We start from the raw sequence: 24,710 nt of genomic DNA, 5'->3' as shown, positions 1-24,710 counted from the left end.
GCCATGCTGGCTGGCTGGAGAATTCTGGAAGTTGAAGTTCGCACACCCTAAAGTTGCCAAGGTTGAGAAACCCTGCATTATTGCATTCCCGAGCTATGAAGCCCTCTGTCAGCAGTTAGCTATTGCTTTTTTATAACCCTATCATTTTCCCAAACCATTTCTCTTTCTTTTGCTTTGCCCCACCCTTGAGTGCTCTACTGCAACAGCATTCCAGTAAATGCTTTACAAAAGTTGTATAGCATTGATAAAATCAGGAAGGAGAGTTAAAATTTCCAGATGCCAAATGCACATTCTAACAGCTTTCCTTAATGCAGTCAGTCAATTTTGCCAAGTTGTTTGGTCCCGCAGGAAGTACCAAGAATTCCTAAAAATAAAACCAGGGGAGCCAAAGGCCATACATCTCCAAATTTATTTTGGGGGAAAGGGGCAGAGTTGGGAAAAGCTTGAGTACTGGGAAGAAGTGTACAGAAGTGAAATGGGACAAATCAGAAATGGGGTCAGCACCTGATTTGTGAATTCTTCTCACCTCATGCTGAGAAAGAGGAAGGGTAACAACACTAGAAGGGAGAAACAGCAAAGAGGGAATGTATTAGCACACCCACAATGAGGATAACAAATTTCTTCACTGAACTGCTACAAAGCCAGGATAATGTTGATGATCTGGGCAATCTCATTTATGATGGCAAAGTTTTTTGCCCTACTGTGAGTGGTGGGTGGCCTGTCAGTAATGAACATGGAAATAGACTAAGTTCTTGCTTGACCACAGAGTTCACTGGATGGCTTTGGGCCAGTTGCTCTCTCTTAGCCCAACCTTCTTCAAAAGGTTATTGTTGTGGGGATAGAATTAGGGAAAACCTACACATACACAGGCTCAACCTCCCAGAGAAAAGGCAGTCTAGGGAATACCATAAAACTGTAAAAAGAAAAGGCTCAAAGCATATCACAAAATTTGCTATTGGTAATGGCCCAATGCAGCAAAATTCTTAGGGAACAACAAGAATGGTGGGGAGAGGCTAATGAGTGGAGAGGGGAAATGACCCCCAGGCCTCTCTGCTGTTGTACATTATTCCCAGCTGCTAACCCCACTTCCCGCACATTATGCAAAATAATTTACATTTTAAAGCCACAGGCTGAAACACCATGGCCTCTTGAATGGAAATAGTTTGTATTAAATAAACAAGAAGCAATAAGCGAAGGTTTCTTGGCAACCAGAGGCCAGACCTTGAAATTCATGTGAGCTACAAGGATTCTATCATCTATCTATCTATCTATCTATCTATCTATCTATCTATCTATCTATCTATCTATCATCTATCAAATTTGTCACCACCCATCTCCTCCCACCAGAGGGACTCCCTCTACTAATATAATGCATACATTTTTCCCACGGATGGAGAAAAGGTTACATATAAGTTAAAGTCTCCTGATTATTTTATTAAGCCACAAGGGGGGGAAGGAAATTGAAAGAAAAAAAGGAAAATCAAATACTTTAAAACATTTCAGTTACAAAGTATCCATTAGAAGGAAATACCACAATATCCTTCAACTAAAATTTAAGAGCTGAGAAAGTCCATTGAGAAGCAATCTTGATAGGACTAGCTATGTAATTCTTGAGATGGAATTTCAGAATTAGGAGCCTATACCTTATCATTCCTGCTGATTCTGGTGATGGACCAACCAAACAGAGCATCCAAAATGACTTTAATACACAGATAGTCATATATGGGTGTAGGCTGGCTTTCATATAACCTGGGTCCTTGAATGGCCCAGAAAAGGACTGGCTGACATAAGATGGCTGTAATGTCATCTACCTATTTTGCAACCTTACATTCTTATCCACCTTCAAGGGAAGGCCCATGAAAAGCCTATTATAGAAATCCAGCTCTGATGAAACCCATGTATGTCTGGGTTTCAGTTTACAGCTACACCAGTTTTTTATTTTCAGTGTTCTTGCATTATTTAACTACCATGTTGTCATCCTGCTTTTCTTCCAAAAACTCAAGGATGATGGCAGATGGTCATCTCTGAAGATCCTATGAAATAGATTAGCGAGAGATGGGGTAAGAGGAGAGAGTCCAAGATCATTCAGTGGCTGCTATGTGGCCTGATGAATAATTGGATAATATTCAGCACAAAACACTTCACAAAATAGCCCTTAAAAGCGGATTGTCAGAATGTATTTCACAGATCATTATAGTCCAGTGATACCAGTTTTTCTACTTTGCTGTGTACAATTTTTTGCCTAAGTCTCCTGTTTCCTTGACAGTCTCTTGTGTTTGGTCCTAATTGCTCCATCTTTCCCCGTGCTTGGAATTCTTTCCTTGTTTTATTTGTCTTATTTCTCCAACTCCTTCATTTAAATGAAGCTTTTAAAGATCTTCTGGGTGGCTTTTTGTTGAATAAACACCAAAGACTAAACTATACAAGATGGGGGACATCTGTAAGTGGATCTTTGGGCTTTGACCATTACAGTATTAAAAAAAAAAGATGTGAGGCTCAAATTTCATCAAGTAGTGCTGAATGGAAGGCATTTAGCCCTTTCCTTCTGCTAAATTACTTACCCAAACTCTGAATTGTCTCCCTATCTGAGAAAGCATCCTGATAATGTAAAGGGTGACCACCACCTTTGTTGCAGCCCAAACTTCACATTCAGCTTCTTGATTTTGTGTAGCTATTGAAACCAGAACCTCCAGAGATTTTTGCAGCTCAAATGTAATTGATCCAATCAGAAGTCAAATTCTTTGGCATAAAAGATTGTTCATCCCTCTACTAATATAATGCATACAGTAGCTGGGGAGAAGGCAGATGATAATATCAAAAACTGCATGAGACCTCAGGTATAATTAATACAGTGATTTCAAACACAGTAGATGGTGTGAAATTCGATGGTATTCTGGTCCTTATGCTGTATACAGCTCTGTAACTAAGGTGATGGTGGGGGACTTCTACTTCAGCTCTGCTGTACTCTGCTTTGGCTCAAATCCTGAAAAACGAATGAATGAATGAATGAATGAATGAATGAATAAATAAATAAATAAATCTTCCTACGATACTAGTGGAATAGTTTCAGTTTGTATTCAGCATTTTAAAAGCTCATTATATTTTTCCCCGGCTTCACTTTAAGAGCTTCAAATTTAATCTCTCTTGATGATGTGCTCAAATATATTTTATCTCTTTTGGGCTGAGTTGCAAGCTGTAACAGAGATGAAATAATGTAGAGGCAATCTCTTAAACAATCTCTCTTATACTACTGTTGCCCAACTACTGGAGGAAGCTTGAATGGAAAAAGTGACTCGGCAAGATGATCTGATAGTTGTCCCTAATTAAACCTGGTATTCAGTCTAAATGCATCACTTTCTCTTCATAGAACCCAGACTGGGAGCCAAATTAGCCATAAACTGTTTTAATTTCATATGATTATGAAGACTGGGGGTCCCAGGGAACCAGGTATCTGTTGTGATGGCTCCACTAATGAGGTGAATGTACTCATTCTCTCTCTGCCTGTGGTTTGTATATATTTTTCTTTTAATTAATTTTTAATGTGGATTTGTATATTTTTAATGCTTGTTTTTATACATGTATTGTTTTTATTTGATTACTGTACACCACCCAGAGTCACTTCCCATGAGATGGGCGGCCATATAAATTTGACTAATAAATAAATAAATAAATAAATAATTTCTACACCACCCAGAAAGAGAAAATGTATCACTAAGATGACGACAGGGGCTTATTAATTTGCATGTTGTATATGTTAATCTATCATCATCATCATCATTATCATCATCAATCAATCAATCTTCTATCAGCACATTCTGAATTGCTTAAATGGGGAAAAAGTAAGGTTTTCATCATTACCTTTGGCAACTTGTCATTAGCTCTCAGGAGACGGGTGATACTAGGAATGACAGGTGATACTAGGAAAGTTTTGGCAAAGTAGAAGTTGGGTGGTGGGAGTTGGGGGAGGGAGGGGGTGCCGTGTGGCAGAGTGGTAGCAGAGAGAGAATGGAAGATTTCAGCAGTTTAAGAACTACCTGTTTTCCTTTCCTGCCTGCCTCGCTTTCCCTCCAGTACTTGCTGCTGCCTGGCTGGCCAGTGGGGAGAGGGCTTGTGATGTAATGAGATCTTGCTGGGGCCCATGGGCTCATGGGATATCAGGTACCTGGAGAAGGTGGAGAAAGTCTGTGAATTTCCAAAGTAGTGGTATTTGATCCAGGTTGCATGCTACCTGAGCCGCTGATAAGAAGATCTGACTGGATTAGTGATTGATTGGGTTAAGTGTGTTGTGTAAATACCTTACCACTCTTACTAATTGTGCATTTTGCATTTCTGTTTAAACGCTGGTCAGGTTTTCCTTGGGGACTGCAGCTTTCCACATTACATTTTATATAATTTCTGCTGTTGAAAAGGAGCAGAACATGTGAAAAACCAGAAAACTCAGCTTCAAAACTGCCTTAAAGTCTTAGTCCTTTTCTTTTTTCTTCTTTTACTGGGATGTATGTCAAAAGTCACATATTTCTTTTTCTTATGCTGCATGCTCTCATAGGGCATCCTTGTTGAGAACTGCCACTACACTTACTGCAAACCAATTCTAGAAACAAACAAACAAAAAAGTATACATGTCTCAAACAGGAACTAGGTTTAAATTACTGGAAATGCCCCTGAAGAATATTTATAAAAGGATTCATAAAGGTAGCAGCTGCTTTACAGAGGAAGTAATAAAAAGAAGAGGTGAAAAGAAGGAATGGGTCATTATAATTCAGAGATGAGCCAACTTGGTCTAAGGTTGACCAGTTCAGTGGCACCAGCCAAGTAGGTTAGATGGAGCATAAAATAAATATGTATAAAGGAGATTATTTTTAATAGTGCCACATTCATAGATAGCATGCTTTATGAGGCATGATGTATGTGTTTTGATTGGCATTATGGCTGATGGAGGCGATGTAAATTTCCTTTTTCCCAGATAATGTATTTGCTGTTGGGTTTTGTTGTTGTTGCAATGGAGTAGGAGTATAGGGATGGTGTGTAGGTTCTCAGGATCAGCCAGACAAATCCACAGCACCCGAGAACCTTCCCGTGAACCTTCATTTTGATTTTTTCTTTTACTTGTAACATTGCAAGATAGAAAAACATTGCTTTCTCTGACAGCTTGAGTTTTATAGCTAGAGAGCTTTGGAAGTGGCAAGCAGCTAAAGCACAGAACAGATAGTCAGACCATTCTTTCCCTGGTGTAGCTGCCATTAAAAAAGATTGGAATGCAGTAAAAGCGCTACATCACTTTATGACTCTGGTTGCTCTGGCGGTCCAGGATTAACTATTTCCCTGCCTGCAGAGTGATGCTTCTTCTGAAAATCAGTATATCTAAGCTATTTTAATGTATGTAGCTGTACTAAATTCCCCTTAGAGTTAATTAAAGGCTATTGTTAGACTTAGCTGGCAACGTCTTGCAGCTACCAGAACTTTGATCTACAGGTCCTTTTCTCCCACTGTGGGTTTCTGTGATACCATGCCATGCTATCTCCTTCATCTTGATCTTCCACCACTCAGGAATCTGCAGATCTTCAGGGTCTTTGATCCACCCTGGAACCTGCCGTTCGTCAGCAGCCACTTTGCTTACTAGCTATCATCTTCTCTGACTCTACAATTTTAACAACACTCTCTTCCTGCCTCCTCTTTTGCCCACTTCAACTTCCTCTCCCCCAGTGTGAGAAACTCAGTGTATCTGTGTATGGTCCCAGTTTATCACCTCCAGGCATAGCTTAGACGTCAGGGAGATTACATGACAGGATGGCAGACTATGCTTACGTGCTCCATTCTATCACACTTTTCAACATACTTTTGCAAGTGATAAAACATTGCATCTAGGAGAAACAAAACCTGAAGAGATTTGGAAGAGGACAGAAGGACCCTTAACTAAATCAACGAGCTCATTGACATGTCCTTCATGTAGCCCAGATGTACTCCAGATGTTGCCCTATAGAATTCCCAATATCCAGCCATGCAGTATGGAGCTGCTGGGAGAGCAACACCTCAAAAGCTCTCAGCTAGACACAGTGGGAGTGCAATTTCCTTTCCCATCTCCTCTCTGTATCAGCAGGAGCACTGCTGGGGCCTACTAGTAACAGTCTTTCCTAATGTAGGTACCTTCCACATGTAAATTTTAACTCCCAGAATTCTTAGCACTGGTTGTATTGGCTGGAAGTTGGTCCTAATATCTGGAGTTTCTGTCAGCCTTGCAAAGTAGTCCAGACAAGAAGCATGCCCAGATGAACTAATTCTACTTTATTGCAAGGCTACATTAACAGAATCTTGCAGGTCTAAAAGTATATTTCTCCCCTGTTACCTTTACAACCCAAGAGACTAGGGAGGGTCCCTTCTCAGATGTTTGCCACACCCCCATTCCTTTCGCGGGCTAAGCTGCTTCTTGTCTGTTTCCTTGGCTGCAGCTCTTCCCACTGTCTCCCAAGGTCATTCCCACATACCATTACAGGTTCTGAGACTGTGGAAGACTGATAAAAAAATAAGCTTCTTCTGAACCAGAGGTTTTCTTTTTTTACACTTGGGGTGGGGTAGGGTTCATGTATAGAGAAAATATTTCTGTAGCTCAGAAATAAATATGCAAGCAAGTACATGTAAACAGGGCTTCATGTTCAAGCCAGGGTGCTGCTTCACTGATTGTACCATTTGCCACCTTCTCCTCCCACCTATATTTCAAAGGCCAACATACATCCTGTGGATTTTGGAAGAGAGTCAAATGTTTTGCCATCAAGCTTATTGCGAACTGTGGTGGATTAATTACTTGATTTTCAAGGAGTCACATATTGCAAGGAAGTTAACTGTAGTCAAAGTATACAACTGTTAATGTTTGTATGGTGCACTATAAAATTCAAGCTGCTTGATAAGTGGTTTCCAGAGCTACATTTTGGCATTGTGCAGCTAAAGCCTAGGTATGTTTTCTCACAAACAATTCCAAATGAGTTCAAAAGGCCTTATTTTGGGGTAAGTACAATTTATCTCAGATTTATGAAAAAGAACCTACCCTTGGAATCCTCAAAACAGAGGTTTTCTTTTATAACAGGAGTCCTTCTAAATGCTTGTTTTCCAAACTTGGCAACTTTAAGATGTGTGGACTTCAACTCCCAGAATCCCCCAGCCAGCCATGCTGCCACACATCTTAAAGTTGCCAAGTTTGAGAAACACTGCTCTAAACTTTCAGTCTAGTTATATTCCCGAAGCTGAGAAATATGCCATTCATTGAGGGAAATTCTGTTTTTAACCATTTAGCCTTTACATTCTAAAAGAGTTAGGTTAATGTTTAATAAACACAATCAATTTTATATATGAAAAAAGCATCTTGTTTCTCCACATTTGTTGAGAAGGAAAATCTAGTTCCCTTTTCAATGAGAAAAAAATGGATGCTCTTTTGAGTTTTGTTTTCGTTTTTCCATTTAGTAAGGAAAATATGTTAGTATTATTTTATAGCAAGAGGTATCAGGTGCACACTTAAATCAAAATCTCCTAACTCTCATGAGTTCTCTAACAAAACAAAGCCAAACAAATCTACCCAGAAGTAACTTTTCAGTCTAGGACTGTAGGATTAATGGCCTTAGAGATGCTAATCTTTTGGGCTCATCTTTCTGGTACTTTTCTGGAGTTAGAACTCTGAACCAAAAATCAATTTTGAAGTGCTTTGGACTTTATGCAACCATAGCCCCTCTCTGTTATTCAATACAGCCTTTTTTCAGGCCGTGATAAGAGCCTGGAAAAAATGCAGCTCCTTTAAGGGATGCTGCATCAGCTTCTTAAAACAGCCACACCTGTTTTAGGCTGGCAGAGAAGCCTGAGAAAAGAGGGTCTGCTTTAATGAATAGCTAAGTGGTGCTGTGCTCAAGTGAGGTCTGAAGTACTCCTGAAGCATTTTGGAAGCATGCAGGGGCCTAACAGGAATAGTAATGTTGGTCCACCTAGTGGGGTCATTATAGAAATTCTTTCCCCTTAAAGGGATTGGAGGTAGTTCAAAGGAAGAAACTGTAGGTTAGGTTTATTGAAAATAAGCAACAGCTATGAGTTATATCAATTATGCTGTGTTGAACAGTGGTGGGCATAGACAAAATGATGGAATACAGGCAGTCCTTGCTTACTGACCATTCGAAGTTATGATGGCACTGAGGAAGGAGACTTATGACCAGTCCTCAAAGTTGCAGCCATTGCAGTGTCCCTGCGGTCATGTGATTGCGATTTGGGTGCTTGGCAACTGGTGCACATTTATGATGGTCGCAGCATCCCGCGGTCAAGTAATTGTCATTTGTGACCTTCACAGCCAGCTTCCAACAAGCAAAGTCAATGGGGAAGCCATCAGGAAGTTGCAAGTTGTGGTCACGTGATGTTGCGCTTAATGACATGTGGTGATTCGCTTAACGGCTGCAGCTGGAACTGACATCGTAAGTTGGTGTGATTATGTGATGTTTCACTTAACCACACTGCTTAGTGACAGAGTTGCAGGTCCCAATTGTAGTTGGTAAATGAGGACTACCTGCATTGCTGATTTTTATTTAACTTTTCTGCTTTGGCCTGTTTGTCTGTTGCTATTATTCAAAGCTGGATCAGGCATGATTAAGACTTGGAAAGGAGATCTACAGTGAACATTAGGGCCGCAGGCTAAAGTGGGAAGTCAAAAAATAATTCCAAAGATGGCAGTGGAAACCACTTCCAGACTGTTTCCAAGAAAATTACATGGACATGTCCATGAAGTCACCAGGAATCAAACTTGATTTGAAGGAGACTTGACTTGGCTTCCCTCCAGCCTTTATGACTTTAAAATGCCCCAAAATAGAATCCAACATCTACTGATGTGTCCTGATGCAGGGAAAGATTTAGATCAGCTGCTGCAGTGGTCTAGATTAGTGTAATGCCTTCCCATTGATTTTTCCCATTGATTTTTCCCAATCCGAGAAAGTAAAATATAACACAGTGATTAGTGTGGTCGCTTTGCCACAGCACTGAACTTTATGATTGTTCTATTAAACATTCCACTCTTCCAAAGAAGTATATAAAACTGACTCAGATGTTCTACAGATCAGAACTGAGGCACAATTAGAATTGTGAAGAAAACTTTTTATTAGAAAACATTTATCCCATTACCCCACATAACGGTCACTTTCACACATATGGCTCATTCCATGTCCTGTGACTTGAATAAAGCAGAGTTGATTTTTCTAAAACAAATCACACACTATTTGTGTTAATTAACTCACCAATGCAAGTATGTCTCTGTGCAGCTGTTTTGCAAATATCCAATACCAATAGGTAACTATCACTAACAGTATCCGTATGATTTCATCCCCATTAGCCTTGCCGTTTGCACTTCTCCCCTGTCAACTAGCAGTTGATATGTACTTGTAACTTGATATAATACCTCATACATCTGATGAGGTGGCCTGTAGTCCATAAAATGTATCAGTTTTTATGTGCCACAAGACTCTGATAGGGTTTTCACACTGTACTTAGTGATGGTTTGTTTGACCATGATTTCGTTAATGTCATCAATTCTTTATGAAGTAGAGAAGGAGCAAATTCTATATGTTAGCTTATATTTGATCTGATATGCAGGTGGCTTATCTGAACTGTGGGCAAATCACACATAAACCCACAACATTGCCTTAATGACCTAAGCTAACTTGTCTTTCCTTATTAAGAAAAACAGACCTGACTGATTATTCTGACTCACATCATTTGTTTAACTGTGGCTCTAATGCTAAGCCCAGTACCTGGCAATAAATCCCACTGAATTTAGTGGGCCTTATTTAGATATAGGGAGAGGTAATAGAAATGTGAAGATGGAAGGAATACCAGGAAAATTTTACTTGGGCTATCAGGGATGACCGCAGGGTGTGGTCAAAAAGTCAAGATGACATCAGCAACATAAAAAACAGGTGGAGCTTCACTGCCGTCTTCACTTTATAATCACGCTTTGCAGATACCCGAGGGCTATCATATCTGGGATGAAAAAATCCAAAAAGCTACTAAATAGCAGAGAAATACAGAAAACCTCCTTTATTCCACCTAGTCCTCATCTAGATTTCTGCAGCCCAATTAGTGTAGCCTATGGTTTACTTGAAAAAAAAAAATCCAAGTATTGTCAAACATGTACAACAAGGGGGGTTTGCTTTTCGTGCCAAAGGCCAGCCTTGGCCTATACGTGATACAGCACAGGATACTTTCTAAAAAAAAAGAAAAGGCTGGGTCGGGAGAAAAAAGTTTGATCATTTTATTTCAACAATATGCAGTTAAGAATAAATTAAATAAGATGCTTAGTTAATAAGTTAAGTATTTAGTTTTTTCCTTTTCCAGTAGGGATAAAAAGTACAGTTCAGGGGCAACTTTGCACCCAAGGTTTCCTGGGGTCCCATATGGTCCTAGTGTAATGAATGCCTATTCTAAAACACTATCAGACTCATGAGCAGGAATTCAAGGATATCTGATTTATTAAAGAACAGTAAGCAGGATCACAAAGAAAGCTGAGAATGATAAAAGCGTGCCAAATGCAAACTAAAAACCCTCGGTGCAAATGAGATCCCTCCCCCCATGGAATCTTCCCAGGCTCACCATCCCAGGTGCTCCTAACGGCTTCTGATGGTCTGCGGGAAAAATCCTTGAACAGAGCACATAACCCAAACACATTCCATTGTAATGAACACAGATACAGAGCTTGGCACAAGGTTTCACAGCAGCTCCCTCCCAAACAGAAACGCGCGTCAGCGCCATGGCATGTGAGACGTTCCAATGTACAGTGCACATTGAAACAGTGAACGTGACACCTAGGGCTTCAGGTTGTACATAGTGTGCATCCTTAGTTCTGTTTCTCTCCGGGAGAAGTTGCACCACTCCTAGAGAGAAAGGAGAGGGGATGCCCATGGGTTATGGTCAAACAAGTCAAGGTGGTGGCTGTGGCAGTGCGATAGAAGCTCCGCAGATGTGACTCATAAAAAAAAGATGGAGCTTCTATCACACCGTCACAGCCACCACCTTGACTTGTTTGACCATTCCTGTGGATACCCTGCACAGATCTGGGAAAGATTCCAGCCTGAAATATTGAGAGCTTCCTTAAACATTGCAACAAGATGGAACAAGATAAACCACTGGCCTGACTGGCGGAAGGCAACTCTTTCCAATCTGCTTCTTGAGCCCATTGTTGTCGTCTTGCAGTCAGATTGGGAATATTTAGGATTGTGTGAATTTGGAGAATCTTCTCAGGCCTCCCTCTGATGAACAAGAACACAGCTCAGAATCATGGAGGTTGCAGCTGAATGGTGACCCCAGGAGATGAGGTCATGCTACAATTCTAGTCGCAGTTCTATACTTTCCCCGAGGAGCCATTAGAAATGGGCGCCTGAATGCCTTCCGAGTCCATGTTCTACTGTCCGCAATTATCCATCTGCTGCACAGGCACTGGTTTGGCAAGAGACAAACTCTGCCTATGCTTCGCTTGTGATTTTAAGGATATCTGACAGCAGAGTATGGATCGCACCAGCCGGAGGATGGGAGGCCTCAGGATGACAAATGCCCAGGGGTTCACGATGGAATTAACAGACAGAAACCGCATCACTCGAAGATCCCACTTGTCTGAGCTGACTTCAGTAAAACTGTTCATAAAGGCATGGATCTAGAAAGACACAACATCAAATCAAAGAGATTACTTAGTAACCCTCTAGAACTCAAGGGATATGAGCATTCTCCCATGCAATCCTTTTTATAAGTTAAGTAAATGTATACAATGTATAATTTTACCTATAAAATAAATTCAGTGGGGTTTATTGTCAGGTATGTGGTCTTAGCATTATAGCTATGGTTAGGCAAAAGAGGCAAATTAGATTGATCGGCAGGGTTGCTTTTCTTAATGGGCAAGGACAATCAAAGGTTTCACACAAGTCCAAAAGGATGTCCTCGTGCTGTCACTGATACAAGCTCACTGAACCAGGGACTCTCTGAACCATAGTATCAGCACTCCTCCACCTGGTGCTGACCACGCACCTCTGATACTTGAACCTGATACTTCACAGTGACTGTGAAACTTGGACTTTCTACAAACACCACCTCCAACTTCTTGAAAGATTTCATCAACGCTGCCTCCGTAAAATTCTGCAAATTACTTGGGAAGATAGGTGGACTAATGTTAGCGTATTGGAAGAAGCGAAGACCACCTGCGTTGAGACAGTGATCATCCAGCATCACGTTTGCTGGACCGGCCACGTTGTTCGAATGCCTGATCATTGTCTTCCAAAGCAGCTACTTTACTCCCAACTTAAGAAGGGAAAACGGAATATTGGTGGACAGCAGAAGAGGTTCAAAGATGTTCTCAAAGCTAATCTTAATATCAGCACTGAGAACTGGGAAGTCCTAACCCATGAGTGTTCAAATTGGAGGTCAGCCCTTATTAAAGGTGCTATGGACTTTGAAGAAGCACGAGTACAGGGCGAAAGGGAGAAACGAGCTAAGAGGAAGGCACGTCAAGCAAATCCTCATGGTGACCGTCTTCCACCTGGAAACATGCCCTCATTGTGGGAGGTTGTGTGGATCCAGAATTGGCCTTTACAGCCACCTACGGATCCACCATTAAGTTTTTAAACCTGGAAGACAATCTTACTCGGCTATGAGTGATTGCCAGTGACGACGACGACCACACAATTCTTCCCATCCCCACTTCCGTGCTGGAAATTATGGCAGCTGCAGTCCTCCCATCCTGAAGATACTAAATACAGCAGCTTTCCCAGACTTGGCACTCTCAGTTCTCCCAATTTCCCAGCCAACATTAGCAAAGCTGAGAATTCTGGGAGTTGTGGTTCCAGCACATCTGGAGAGTGCCTGGTGAGGAAGGCTGAAGTAAAGAAAAGCTGCATGTTACCAATGTCTGTGTGATATCTGGATTGTACCTACTTGGCTCACTGGAAGACTTAGAGTAAAGGTTAGAAAGGAGAAGGTGCAGCAAACAAGAGGCAGGAAAAAGGAAGCTGAATCAGGCAGTGGAGGAGGAGGAGGTCCAAAACCCTAACCCAGATACCACTTTACTTTATCTAAGCTAGAGGTCATTAGACATTTCCTCTGCTGGCTGGCTGAAATCCCCTGAGAAGCCATTATGCCATAATCCAAGTCAGACTCACAGCTACTTCCATAGTCATTAGAAAGCATTTCCTGCATTAATGGCCAGGAAAGTAAAGCAGCATCATGCAGACTTCTCAGCTTAGCTGTGTATGCAGCCGCTTGAAGTTCAAAAGCAGATCGCAGCATGTCCTGGGCTGATTATTATACCTATCAGAGTTACTTCCTTACAGGTTCTGCTTATCTCCTGCCCGAGGCAAGTTTTCACAAATTCTCACTAGGCAGATAAATCCTAAAAGTATGCATGCATATGGTGAACAACTTCTCCCTGTCATCTTACGGTGAGTCGTATGATGGAAGTTCTTGTCCAGCAAAAGGTCACGAGAGATTGATTCTGGAAACCCTCACCTCCTTTCCATTAGCTAAGAAGCCTAAATGGAACTTCCATGTCCAAAAGCAATATATCTCCACATAAATGGAGCTGGGAACAAATGATGCTGGGAACAAGCAGCTGGGATACATACTGTATCTGTTCCCACACCCAGATTAGAAAGTCCTGGCTGGCCACTCTTGGGAGTTAGAATGATTAGCCCGTGAACACAAACTGAATATGAGTGAGTGATGAAATCTGGATCTTGCAAACACCAGATAATTTCTGTTCTCCCCACAAAAGAGAATCCCACTTCAATTTAATGCTTGCCAGAATTTTATGGAATGCCATACACTGAATAGTTCCTCTTACACCCGCACCATTCCTTTCTCCAAGCGTTCTCAATCTTTGCAGAAAGATTAGGAGCAATGAATGCAGATGGACTGGCCAATAAGACACTTACATGCAATTGATTATGTCTTCATAAGTGTTCACCATTCACTGCCCAACTTATAGTGATGATAGAGTTTTGATGGCTTCAAGAAAGGTCTAAACAAACTGCATGATACTGTTGGTTTTGTTTTCCTGAAAGATTGTTTTGAGAACGAAGCAGTTCCTTTTTGTGGGAGGTTTCCAGCTGGAGAATTTGATTTTGTAAGGAGGGTAGTTGGATTGTTTGATTTCTATATAAAAATTGCCTTATGTGTAATATGGAGACAAGTAAAGATTCTGGTTTATTTTGAGGTGGGATGAGAAATGAAGAATATGTATGTGGATTGATATTAAGGCTATTCTATTTTTCTTTAATGATTTGGATTAAGAAGTATCCTACTGTTTTTAAAGTTCATTTGATTTTTTAAAGATTTATTTTGGTTATAGGTTAAACAGGGTTAAGACTGTTACAGTATTATTAAGTATAAAAGTATTATCAAGTTAAAAATTTAAATATAATTTGATTTTTATTACAGTAGTTAGAAATATATAGAATAGTGGTAGGAAGGAAATACTAAGTAAATTGCTTCTTTTCTGGGTTGGGGGAAGGGACTTGGAGGTTTGTATATTTGTTTATTTCTTTTTATATATATATATGGGGAAAGAGCAATTGTTTTTTAGTTTTACAATGTGTTAATGGATTGTCTTATAGAAATAATGTGATTTCGGTTAGATATAGAATAACGGATTAATTATGGAAATTGCTGTATATTCTTGTTGTTGGAAGTCAGAAGTCACCCTGATATATAATCTTTTTTTAAACATTCTTTTTCTGTTTTCTCACTTTTTTTTTCCTTTTTGTAGTATTTTGTTTTCCTGTGGTTTTTATCTTTGCTTAAACCTAATAACATTCTTATATTTAAAAAAAAGGTCTAAACAAATGTACAAAGGCTATTCCCCACGCTGGCTGGGAAGTCTGGGAGTTGAAGTCCGCATATCTTAACGTTGCCAGGGTTGAGAAACCCTTCAATAGAGCCTCCAGGGTTAGAGACAATATACTTCTGAGAGCAGTATACCTCAGGGAGAACTGTGGTCTTCATTCTAACCTTTTGAGTTCCCAGAAGCATCCAAATGGCTGCTGTTGCTAAAGGCACTGGATGAGAGGACCATTAACTCTGATCCATCAAGGCAGTGTTTTGCTCCAAAATCAAATGCACTGATACTTGAATCTTGAACCAAACGTCTGTGCCTTGTGAATCTTCAGAATACTGTTGTTGTTGTTTATTCGTTCAGTCGCTTCCGACTCTTCGTGACTTCATGGACCAGCCCACGCCAGAACTTCCTGTTGGTCGTCAACACCCCCAGCTCCCCCAGGGACGAGTCCGTCACCTCTAGAATATCATCCATCCACCTTGCCCTTGGTCGGCCCCTCTTCCTTTTGCCCTCCACTCTCCCCAGCATCAGCATCTTCTCCAGGGTGTCCTGTCTTCTCATTATGTGGCCAAAGTATTTCATTTTTGCCTTTAATACCATTCCCTCAAGTGAGCAGTCTGGCTTTATTTCCTGGAGTATGGACTGGTTTGATCTTCTTGCAGTCCAAGGCATTCTCAGAATTTTCCTCCAACACCACAGTTCAAAAGCATCGATCTTCCTTCTCTCATGCAATGGAAATACGTATTTGTAGACAGATGAGACTGCTCAGTTTTTCCTCCTACCTCTCCTTAATACCTGTCCAGACTGTCCTGACCTGATATACTTCAGGTATGTAGGCCTACATCTTCATCTCCCGGCCAGTAAGGATTTGTAGCCCGAACGGCAAGAGACTGGGAAGTGCTGCTCCAATCTACTGGAAATCATGCAGACTGATCTGAACAAATGCAAACCTCACACGTATCTACTTGTGCAACAAAGTACCCAAACATATTGGAGTCCTCAGTTATCAAAATAATTTGGAGGAAGATGAAGACAAGAGAAAAATTAGCAACAGAAGGACACTCTTTTCAGTGGTTTTTTTTATAATCAGATGAAAGAGAGGTTTAATATGGACAAAATGACAACTGGAATTGAGAAGAAGAAAACTAAATTTGAAATAGTAATGAATGAATGATGATCATATAATAGCTAAAATGTACAAATTGTTATTAATAGAGGATGAACAGGTTAAAGACTACATGGCGAAATGGGCTGCAAACTTTGGTTATAATACAAATATGGATATATGGGAGAAAATGTGGGAAACTGGTGTAAAATTTATATTTGTCATAATTTAAGAGAGAAATTTTATAAAATGATGTACCAGTGGTATATGACACTGGCTAAACTGTCAAAAATGTATAAAGGAATATCAGATCAGTGTTGGAAGTGTGAAAAGGAAGAGGGGGAATTTTACCATGCATGATGGACTTCTGAAAAAGGAAATTCTGGATGCAAATTCATACAATTATACAAAAGATACTGCAGATTTTATTGGGCTTTATAGATGCTGAACTAGAAAAGAAACATGGGAAACTAATATTGCATATGGTAACTGCAGCAAGATTACTGTACACACAAAGATGGAAGAATAATGAAATACCCACAGTAGAGGATTAGATTATAAATTGGCAGAGCTCACGGAAATGGCAAAGCTGACCAGTTAGATCAGGGAAAAAATTATAAAGACTTTTTTAAAAGACTGGAAGCCTTATATGGACTTTTTGCTGAAAGAAGAAAAGACTGAACTGATGTTTTATGGATTTGGGGATAAAAAAGGGTTAAATCCGTTCCTGGATCAAGAAGCCCTCCGAACAGTCACTCACGCCCTGGTTATCTCCCATATAGACTACTGCAATGCGCTCTATATGGGGCTACCCTTGAAGAGTATTCAGAAACTTCAGCTGGTCCAGAATGCAGCCGCGTGGGCTATTTTTGGTGCCCCTAGGTCGGCACATATAACACCGTTGCTGCGCGAGCTGCACTGGGTGCCAGTTTGCTTCCGGGTCCAATTCAAGGTGTTGCTTATTACCTTTAAAGCCCTACATGGCATGGGGCCAGGTTACCGGAGGGACCGTCTCATCCCCATTACATCGGCCCGCCCCACCCGATCATCCAGAGAGGGCATGTTGAGGACCCCGTCCATAAGAGAATTTCATCTGGCGGGGTCCAGGAAATGGGCCTTCTCTATAGTGGCCCCTGCTCTCTGGAACATCTTGCCCCTGGAGGTGAGGCAGACCCCCTCACTCCTGACCTTCCGGAAGGTCCTGAAGACCTGGTTCTGCTGTTTTGCCTGGGGCAGGAAAGTGAATAACCGTTCTTGGGGGTGGCTCACACCCTAGAGTCCCTCCCACCAGCCTGGATTTTATACCTTTCTTAGATTTTATTTATTTACTGTATTTTATTATAACTGTTTTATGTGATTTTAATGATTATATTTTGTGCTGGATTTTATTGTAAACCGCCCAGGGTCCCTCTTTTGGGGGAGATGGGCAGTGGCTAAATTTGAGAAACAAACAAACAAACAAACAAACAAACAAATAAATCGGGAGGGAAATGAGTAAGTTGGCAATTATGATAGAAAGAAGGGTGAAAGTCAACATTCTGTTTTCTTTCTTTTTTCCCCACTTTTCTTTTTTCTTATTTCCTTATTCCTCCTCCTCCTCCTCCTCCTCCTTCTCATTTTTATACTTCTATTGTTTTGTAAAATTCTAATAAAAATATTTTTTAAAAAATAACAATTTGGAGGAAGCCCATCCCAGAGCAATGTTGAGCATCTGGGGCAGGTCACCTCATTCTAATTTTGAGACTCCCTGAATTCAGCCAATGGCCAGGCTGCCTGAGAATTCTGGGAACTTTATTGTCCCAAAAACATTTGGAGAAAGGTAATCTTGGGGTATAGTCTACCAAATAAAACACACCTTTTGAATGTTGCATGTTTTGATAGAAACAGGAAATTAAACAGTTAACAATGCAAACAAATATTTCTCTCTTGAAATAAATCACCCATTTTAATCAGTAGCATTTATTACAGTACTAACACTTAATCAGTGATTAAAATAAGGGCAGGTTTTCTCTGTACTTGAATAAAATTGTTGCCCTTTGCAAATAAGGTAAATTCAATCTGAATGTTCAGTGTGACTAAGCAAATTGATAGGATTTAATTCAGACTTCTGAATCAATTCAGCATATGCCTTTGGAAAGACTTATTCTGAAATAATGCAAAATCCACAAGTATCCAAATATCTCAGCGACTCAGACACATCCAGTTTAATATGATGGCTTTAATCAATTTTCCAGAACAATATATCAGTTTTATTTAGCTGCATTGGCTTCTAATGAAATTTCCTAATAGAATATTCACAGAGCCCTATAAAATAATAATAAAGATATCTGGTCCATGACAAGTTGAATATCACAACTTGTTTTATAGCATAATATAATTTTCCCCCTAACAAATTCCAGTACGATCAACAAGTTTACTTTCAACTAAGATTTTATAGGTTTTAATCTAAATTACACACAGTGAATATTCATCATTGTACATGTTTTATATAATTTTGTCTTAGAAGAACAGCGGTACATAAAATGGTACTTCAGGCCTCTAAAATTACAGGAGCCACAGAGTTTCACACTGTGCAGCCATGAGAACTTGAAACTTGCTTCTCTTGTTTGCTTGTTTAACAAGTAAACACTAAGATTCTCAGGATGCTAAATTCAGTAATTTTACTTTGCATAAATGACACATTCACATACTCCTTAAAGTAACATAACTTGGAAACTTCTCAAATATCCTGTCCCCATTTTCTCTATTATTTTTTAAAACTACTCCTGATCCTTTTATACAAGTTCACAAAGTCAAGACCATGAAATGGATGCAGATACTCCAAAGCCATGCCGCAGTTGTTTTCCAGCAATTTGTGACACTAGTTTACCACCAGCTGTTCCTTCTCAGGCTCTGACTACGCTGGATGGAACAAAAGTCAGTGCAGTGTAGTTTGAAAATGTTTAAATGTTTAAATTAAGAGCTATTAACTGAGAGATGAGGGCTAATTCTGCCCACATCCTTAGGGAACACGAAGAACCAGCCTGGACTGCTCCATTTCCATTACCCTTTTAAAATATATACATTTTAGCTTGAAAGCAACCTGCTGCCATCTTTTAACAACATGTAAATGACGATCAAAGTGAGGTATTAGTGGAAAAAATGATCAGAATTCTAATTGCATTTGGATTTTTTAAAATTGAAAAGTTACTTCTGTAGAGACAATTTTTACCCTTCCCTTTCCTGATGTTTTTCACCTCACTGCTTTGTTCTCAAAGTGCCCTCCTCACATGAGGAAAAGCAGCTTGGTAGATGAGCAGTTTTGGGAGGAACACAGCTGGCATTCAAAGCATTAGGCACACTTCCCCACTTACCTACCATCTGATCCAAAACTCCACCATCCAATAGTTGCTTTACATTTAAAAAAATAGTTAAATGGTATGTGACACTTCATCTAAAGTATATTTTGTCTTGAATTCATCCTAGATTAGTAAACATGAATGAGCAAATTGAAAGATAAACCTGGGTTACAGAATGGTTAGTTGACCCAAACAACAGCTAGGATCTGGAAGGTAGATGATCTTCTAACTTGATAGGTAACACCCTGAATGCCATCATGGGAAATAGGTACAATAAAATGTAATCGTATAAAAACGGAAAAAGTCCAAGGCCCAGAGGCCATGGGGTCTCCAAGTTCTTCTTTGTGGCCTACAGTGTCCCCAATGTCATGTTGCTGAAAGTTGGCAACATGTCAAAAATAGACACCCTGTATTTCATATTTAAAACCTTGTCAATGCTCCTTTAAAAAAAGGTTTGATTAAATTCCAGCCTTGTCTTCTTCAAAGACATCAGTTCATCCCTACTACAACCTTTGTGGCCCTTGGATGAGGGTAGTAAAAGTAGTAAAATAAAACTCGAAACTAAGCACTCCTCTGACCATGTGTTTTCCAGCTAAAAAACCATTTCCTAGCCCAAACCTCTCTCTCAGCTAGGCCAGACTAAAGCTTTCATCTTCTTGTCTTTGACAGCGGTTTAAAGAAGAACCCAGAAAGGTATTGGTTGAGTTCAAATGTTGCTCTAAGCTAGACTTTTTTAAAAAGTCATGGTTAAAGAACCACATTAGTCTGGTTCATATATCGCATTATGCTACAACGGGTGGATTCACAGGACACCACCAAAGCAAACAAGCAAGGCCAATACTGCTGGATCCTGGTAGACAGACCCCTCCTCTGAGAATGTGCTTTATTCTTATCAATCCAGCATGCACAAGGATGAACTATTTCTCAGCTGACTGAATGTGTAAGTCTACCACCACAGTTGTGATGTAGACTTCTGTAAACATAGCCACATCATCCAGAAGAGGAAGGAAGCTCATATAGTCACGTACGTTGACTCAACATGTTTTGCCACATTTTAGATGTGTGGCTTTCTAATAATAATCATTAAAAAAAATCTGGTTGCTGTGTGGTTTGCAGACCTCTGGGAACTCTACTGTTGTGATGCCATTTGGCTTTATCATGTCATGCAATAAAACGTAAAATAGAAATAGAAAAGCTGCAATGCTTGTTACATATTGAAAGGACGTCCCATTAAACACAGTGAGAATCTTTTAAAATTCATCCAAAGAGTCATTGAAATGCTTTACTTTTCATTGCATTTTTCGGGTGGTTTGCTTGTTGCCAACTGCCTTGAGCATCCAAACAAGCCAGAAAATGGGAATTGGATTCTGTGCATGGATGGGTGGTGGTACTGTAGGGGGCTCATTGACTGTGTCTCATTTTTACATTCTAAATCTTGGAAGTGGTCTTTGACCAGGCCAAAGTGTTTGATCATCTGGTACAGCACAGCCTACTCTGATAATAACATCTGTCCAGGTTCTCATATAAGGAGAGATCTTAATTTTGAATTCATATTTTGTTTTTCTTTTAAAGTAGAAAGATTACTCTTGGGAAAATCAGCCCTTTGCATCTGAATTCTAGCCAGTTTGGTCTAGTGGTTAAGGTGCTGGGCTAGAAACCAGGAGGCTGTGAGTTCTAGTCCCGCCTTAGGCACGAAAGCTGGCTGGGTGACCTTGGGCCAGTCCCTCTCTCTCAGCCCAACTCACCTCACAGGGTTGTTGTTGTGGGGAAAATATTAGGTATGTTCGCCACCTTGAGTTATTTATAAAAAATAATAAAGGCAGGATAACAATAACAATAAAATAAAAAGCATGTTCTTGGGTTCTGCAAGCTGCATGCGGCTTGGGGGTTGTCCACCCCTGTTTTCCATTGGAAAGGCCAGGAGCTAAATCTGGGACCTTTTGCATGTGAAGTAGGTGTTTTATACTGAATGATGGGTATCTCCCTCAGTTACCCCACCTCCTTGTTTGTCTCAGCAACATTCCAGATAATTTTCCCCATCTATTCCCATTGTATAGTGATTTTAAAAACATCCTGTTTTAGGAGCCTTCAAGTCAAATGAAACTTTAGGTCTGCCTTTGCCAACCTGATGCTGTTCAGAAGCCTGATAACACCTTCCACCATCACTAGCCAACATGGGCAACCACTATAAAAGCCTTTCTCAACCTTTTGACCCTGGAGGAACCCTTGAAATATTTTTCATGCCTCGGGGAACCCCTGCACATTCAGGCTCAGATATAGGCCAGAAGTTAAAAATCATTATATTTGTTTCATGGGTAGGCCTGCATAAATGTATTAACAGTGTTCTTAAACTAAAAATAAAGAATGAAACTTGTCTCTTTAATATGAAGTTGCCGGAGTCTGAAATAATATTTGAAATAAATTGTGAACTCCCAGGGAACCCCTAGTGACCTTTCGCAGAACCCTAGGGTGTCGTGGCACCCTGGTTGAGAAACCCTGCACTATAGTGACAAAGAGGTACAGAGGTTCCCTTGAGTTGTGCTCTGTTCCTGGTGATTTCACGGACATGTCGTCTTCTTAGCAACTATACAGATAGGATTTACTCTCTCTTCTGGGATGTTGTTTTGACTTCCCAGTTTAGTCTACAGCCCTGTTGTTTCCTGGTAGTCTCTCATCCAAGTACTAATTGGTCTTTGCTGTTTAGCTTTTCAAGATCAAGCAAGATTAGGCAGGTGTTACTACCTGGCTAGATGGAAATTGTAATCCAATTTTTATGGAGGTCGCTGAATAGGGAAAGGAAAGTTGCCTAAGCAATGTTTATCATTGCCACATAAGAGGACTTATTTTGTTCCTTGTACTGAACAGTCATTGCAAAAAGTATTGTGCATACTGAATAAAGTGGCCTTCCCCATTTCCCCACTTTATAGGTGACCGTTAGAAGATGTTTTGTTTTGTAGTTTGGTACCTCTGAAAGGCATGTGGTTGCTGAAAACTGACCCAGGGTCTAACTGCACACCAAGATTTTCTGATCCGCATTCTAGAAGCCAGCTTTTCTCCCAACTGCAAATATAGAAGGAATGGCTACAAGACATGGCATGGTTGATCCCCTGTGCAGTAGCCATCAGGAGCTGAGCTCAACTCTAGGGCTTCTTTCCTTTTTTCATTGTGTGAAGCCAAAACAAAAATCCAAAGCGGGGGCGGTGTCTCCTTCTCCTCCACCCAGCACGCTTCAGATGTGCTGGACTACAGATCCAATCATCCTTGTCAGGACGCTTAAGGTGGATGTAGCCCAGAGTACCCGAAGGGGGCCAGGTAGAGAAAAGCTGCTTTACGCTGCTTCTTCGCGCTGCTTTTCGGCAGGAGTTACCCGAGCCGCAGGCCAGGCCAGGGCTTAGCTCCGCCAGGACTCACCGTAAACGGCACGGAGCACACGGCGAAGATGACGGTCATGAGGAAGAGCAAGACGAGGTGGTCCAGCTCCTCGGACATGGAGAGCGGCCTCCGAGCGCCCTGCGCTCGCGTCTCGGGAGACTCCGTCTGGCGGCACGGCTGCTGCTGAGCGCTCCACGCGGGGCAGCGGCAGACGGCGGAGGCAGGCCGGCGTGCGTGCGCGCGCCTCAGGTACAAGAGGCACTGGGGGGGGTGCGCGCGCCTCAGGTACATGCGGCAGAGGCTGACCATGACGACCAGGTTGCCCAGCAGGACGGCCAGGATGAGCAGCAACAGGACCGAAGCGTAGAGCAGCGCGAAGGCGTCGGCTCTGCCCTCCGAGCGCATCTGGATAAAGCACCACGTGCCCGGCCAGTACTCCGCGTAGCAGCCGAAGCCCAGCAGCGGCAGGGCGCAGAAGGCGGCGGCCAGGGCGTAGAAGGCGGGCAGGGCTCCCAGCAGCAGCGCCGCGGGCCGCCCGCTCAGCAGCCGCTCGTAGAGGTAAGGCGCGCCAATGGCCAGGCTGCGCTCCAGCGCCATGGCGCCCAGGCAGCCCATGGTGGCCAGGCTGAAGAAGCTCATGAGGAAGGCGAAGTAGTTGCAGACGCGCCCGTCCGCGGCCAGCTCCTTCAGCGTGTGCTCTCGCCCGTAGGCCACCAGGACCACTGGGCTGAGCAGGCAAGTGCCCAGCAGGTCCGTCAGCACCAGCGCCATCAGCAGCACGCGGAAAGGCACCAGGGGCTCCCGCCGCGCCAGCCTACGGCGCCGCGCCCGCAGTAGCAGCACCAGCGCCGTCAGGTTGCCGAGCACGCCGGCCGTGAACATGACGGCCGAGATGGCCGGGCCATCGCCCGAGGTCGGCGAAAGCGGCGCCTTCTGGCCCTTGCTGCAGAAGAGCGGGGTCGGCCGCGTGCTTCCTCGGCCCCCCTCGTCCATCATCGCGGTGCGCTGACGGAGCAGATGCTCCTCAGTCGAAAGGGAAAGGAGGTAGGCGGGCGGCCTTAGGTTTAGCACCACCTCCCGCCCGGCCGCCCGTGCCGGCCCGGCCTCCCGCCCTCGACATCGCGGCCAGACCCCGGAGGGACTGTTGTTGCCCTCGCGCCTCCCTGCCAGCCGCTGCCGTCCCGAGGGCGCAGGAGGAGATTCCCAGCGCGACTTCTAAGGAGGCGCCCGCTCTCACTTCTACTTCGGAATGAAGAACTTTCTCACGTTCTCTTGTCCAGAATCAAACCAAATCTTTGGAAGAGGAATCATTCCACACATTACAACAAAGGTGAATTTGCCCTTCAAACGCACCCCTCCCCCCATTGGTGGCACAGCTGCATAGAAATGCAAGTTTGAAGTCATTCATCTTTTTCCGTTATAGAAGTAAATTGGATTTCTCTCACACTATATGAACCAAGAATAGCTTCATGGTAAGGTAAAAGGTGTGTCCTCTGTTTCCTTGTCACCTCCTTTTCCTTTTGAAAACATTTGGTGTGAATCCTGACTCCAGCACGCCCTTTGCATGGAGGGAATGTAGGAAATAAGTTTGTAATGTAATCCAGAACAAGGTGCCTCTGTGAGTGTTTAGAAAGCTGATCCACTATGTCTTGTAGAACAAGGATCTATAAGTAAACAGAATCGTCAAAGAAACCTACGTGTCACAGGTCAGGTAGGATAGATTGAATTCATTAACTAGCGGTGTCTGCAGAGTATGGTCAAAATGTTAAGACATTTTAAGCTTTTTTTAAATTAAGGCAGCTGCAACAGGGCAATCAAAGCTCTGTTTACGTGCATCACATATAAAACAGGGAGGGCTTCAATGACATGGTCATGGATGTCCTGTGGACTTTTTTTTTTTTTTACTGTATCTTGCAGATACCTCTGTGACCAAAGATGATTCCTGAGCCTTTGGTTGGCCCTGGCACTAATGCCGTGGCAAGGGAAACCAGACATCCCTCCCTCCCTCCGTTTTCTTGCTTTCTCCACACGTGTTTGGGGACAGGAGCATTCATGTGAGGTGATT

At 42.0% G+C, this 24,710-nt stretch overlaps 1 protein-coding gene across 1 annotated transcript in view; it reads right to left on the bottom strand.

The window, feature by feature from the left end:
• The window catches only part of PTGER2 (prostaglandin E receptor 2), a 449,149-nt gene extending 425,450 nt beyond the window's left edge, over positions 1-23,699 (bottom strand). Inside the window, exons 1-2 of the mRNA XM_063290542.1 lie at positions 22,685-23,699; positions 10,980-11,662 (exon numbers count right to left, since the gene is read on the bottom strand). Of these exons, the coding sequence (XP_063146612.1) occupies positions 11,414-11,662; positions 22,685-23,641 (1,206 nt within the window). The 5' untranslated portion in view covers positions 23,642-23,699 and the 3' untranslated portion in view covers positions 10,980-11,413. The remainder of the gene's footprint in view (positions 1-10,979; positions 11,663-22,684) is intronic.
• Positions 23,700-24,710: the final 1,011 nt, after the last annotated feature.

The sequence above is a fragment of the Candoia aspera genome, chromosome 1, assembly GCF_035149785.1.
Source record: "Candoia aspera isolate rCanAsp1 chromosome 1, rCanAsp1.hap2, whole genome shotgun sequence".
NCBI lineage: Eukaryota > Metazoa > Chordata > Lepidosauria > Squamata > Boidae > Candoia > Candoia aspera.
Note: the sequence above shows the minus strand (reverse complement) of the source record. Positions and strands in the feature narration are given on the sequence as shown.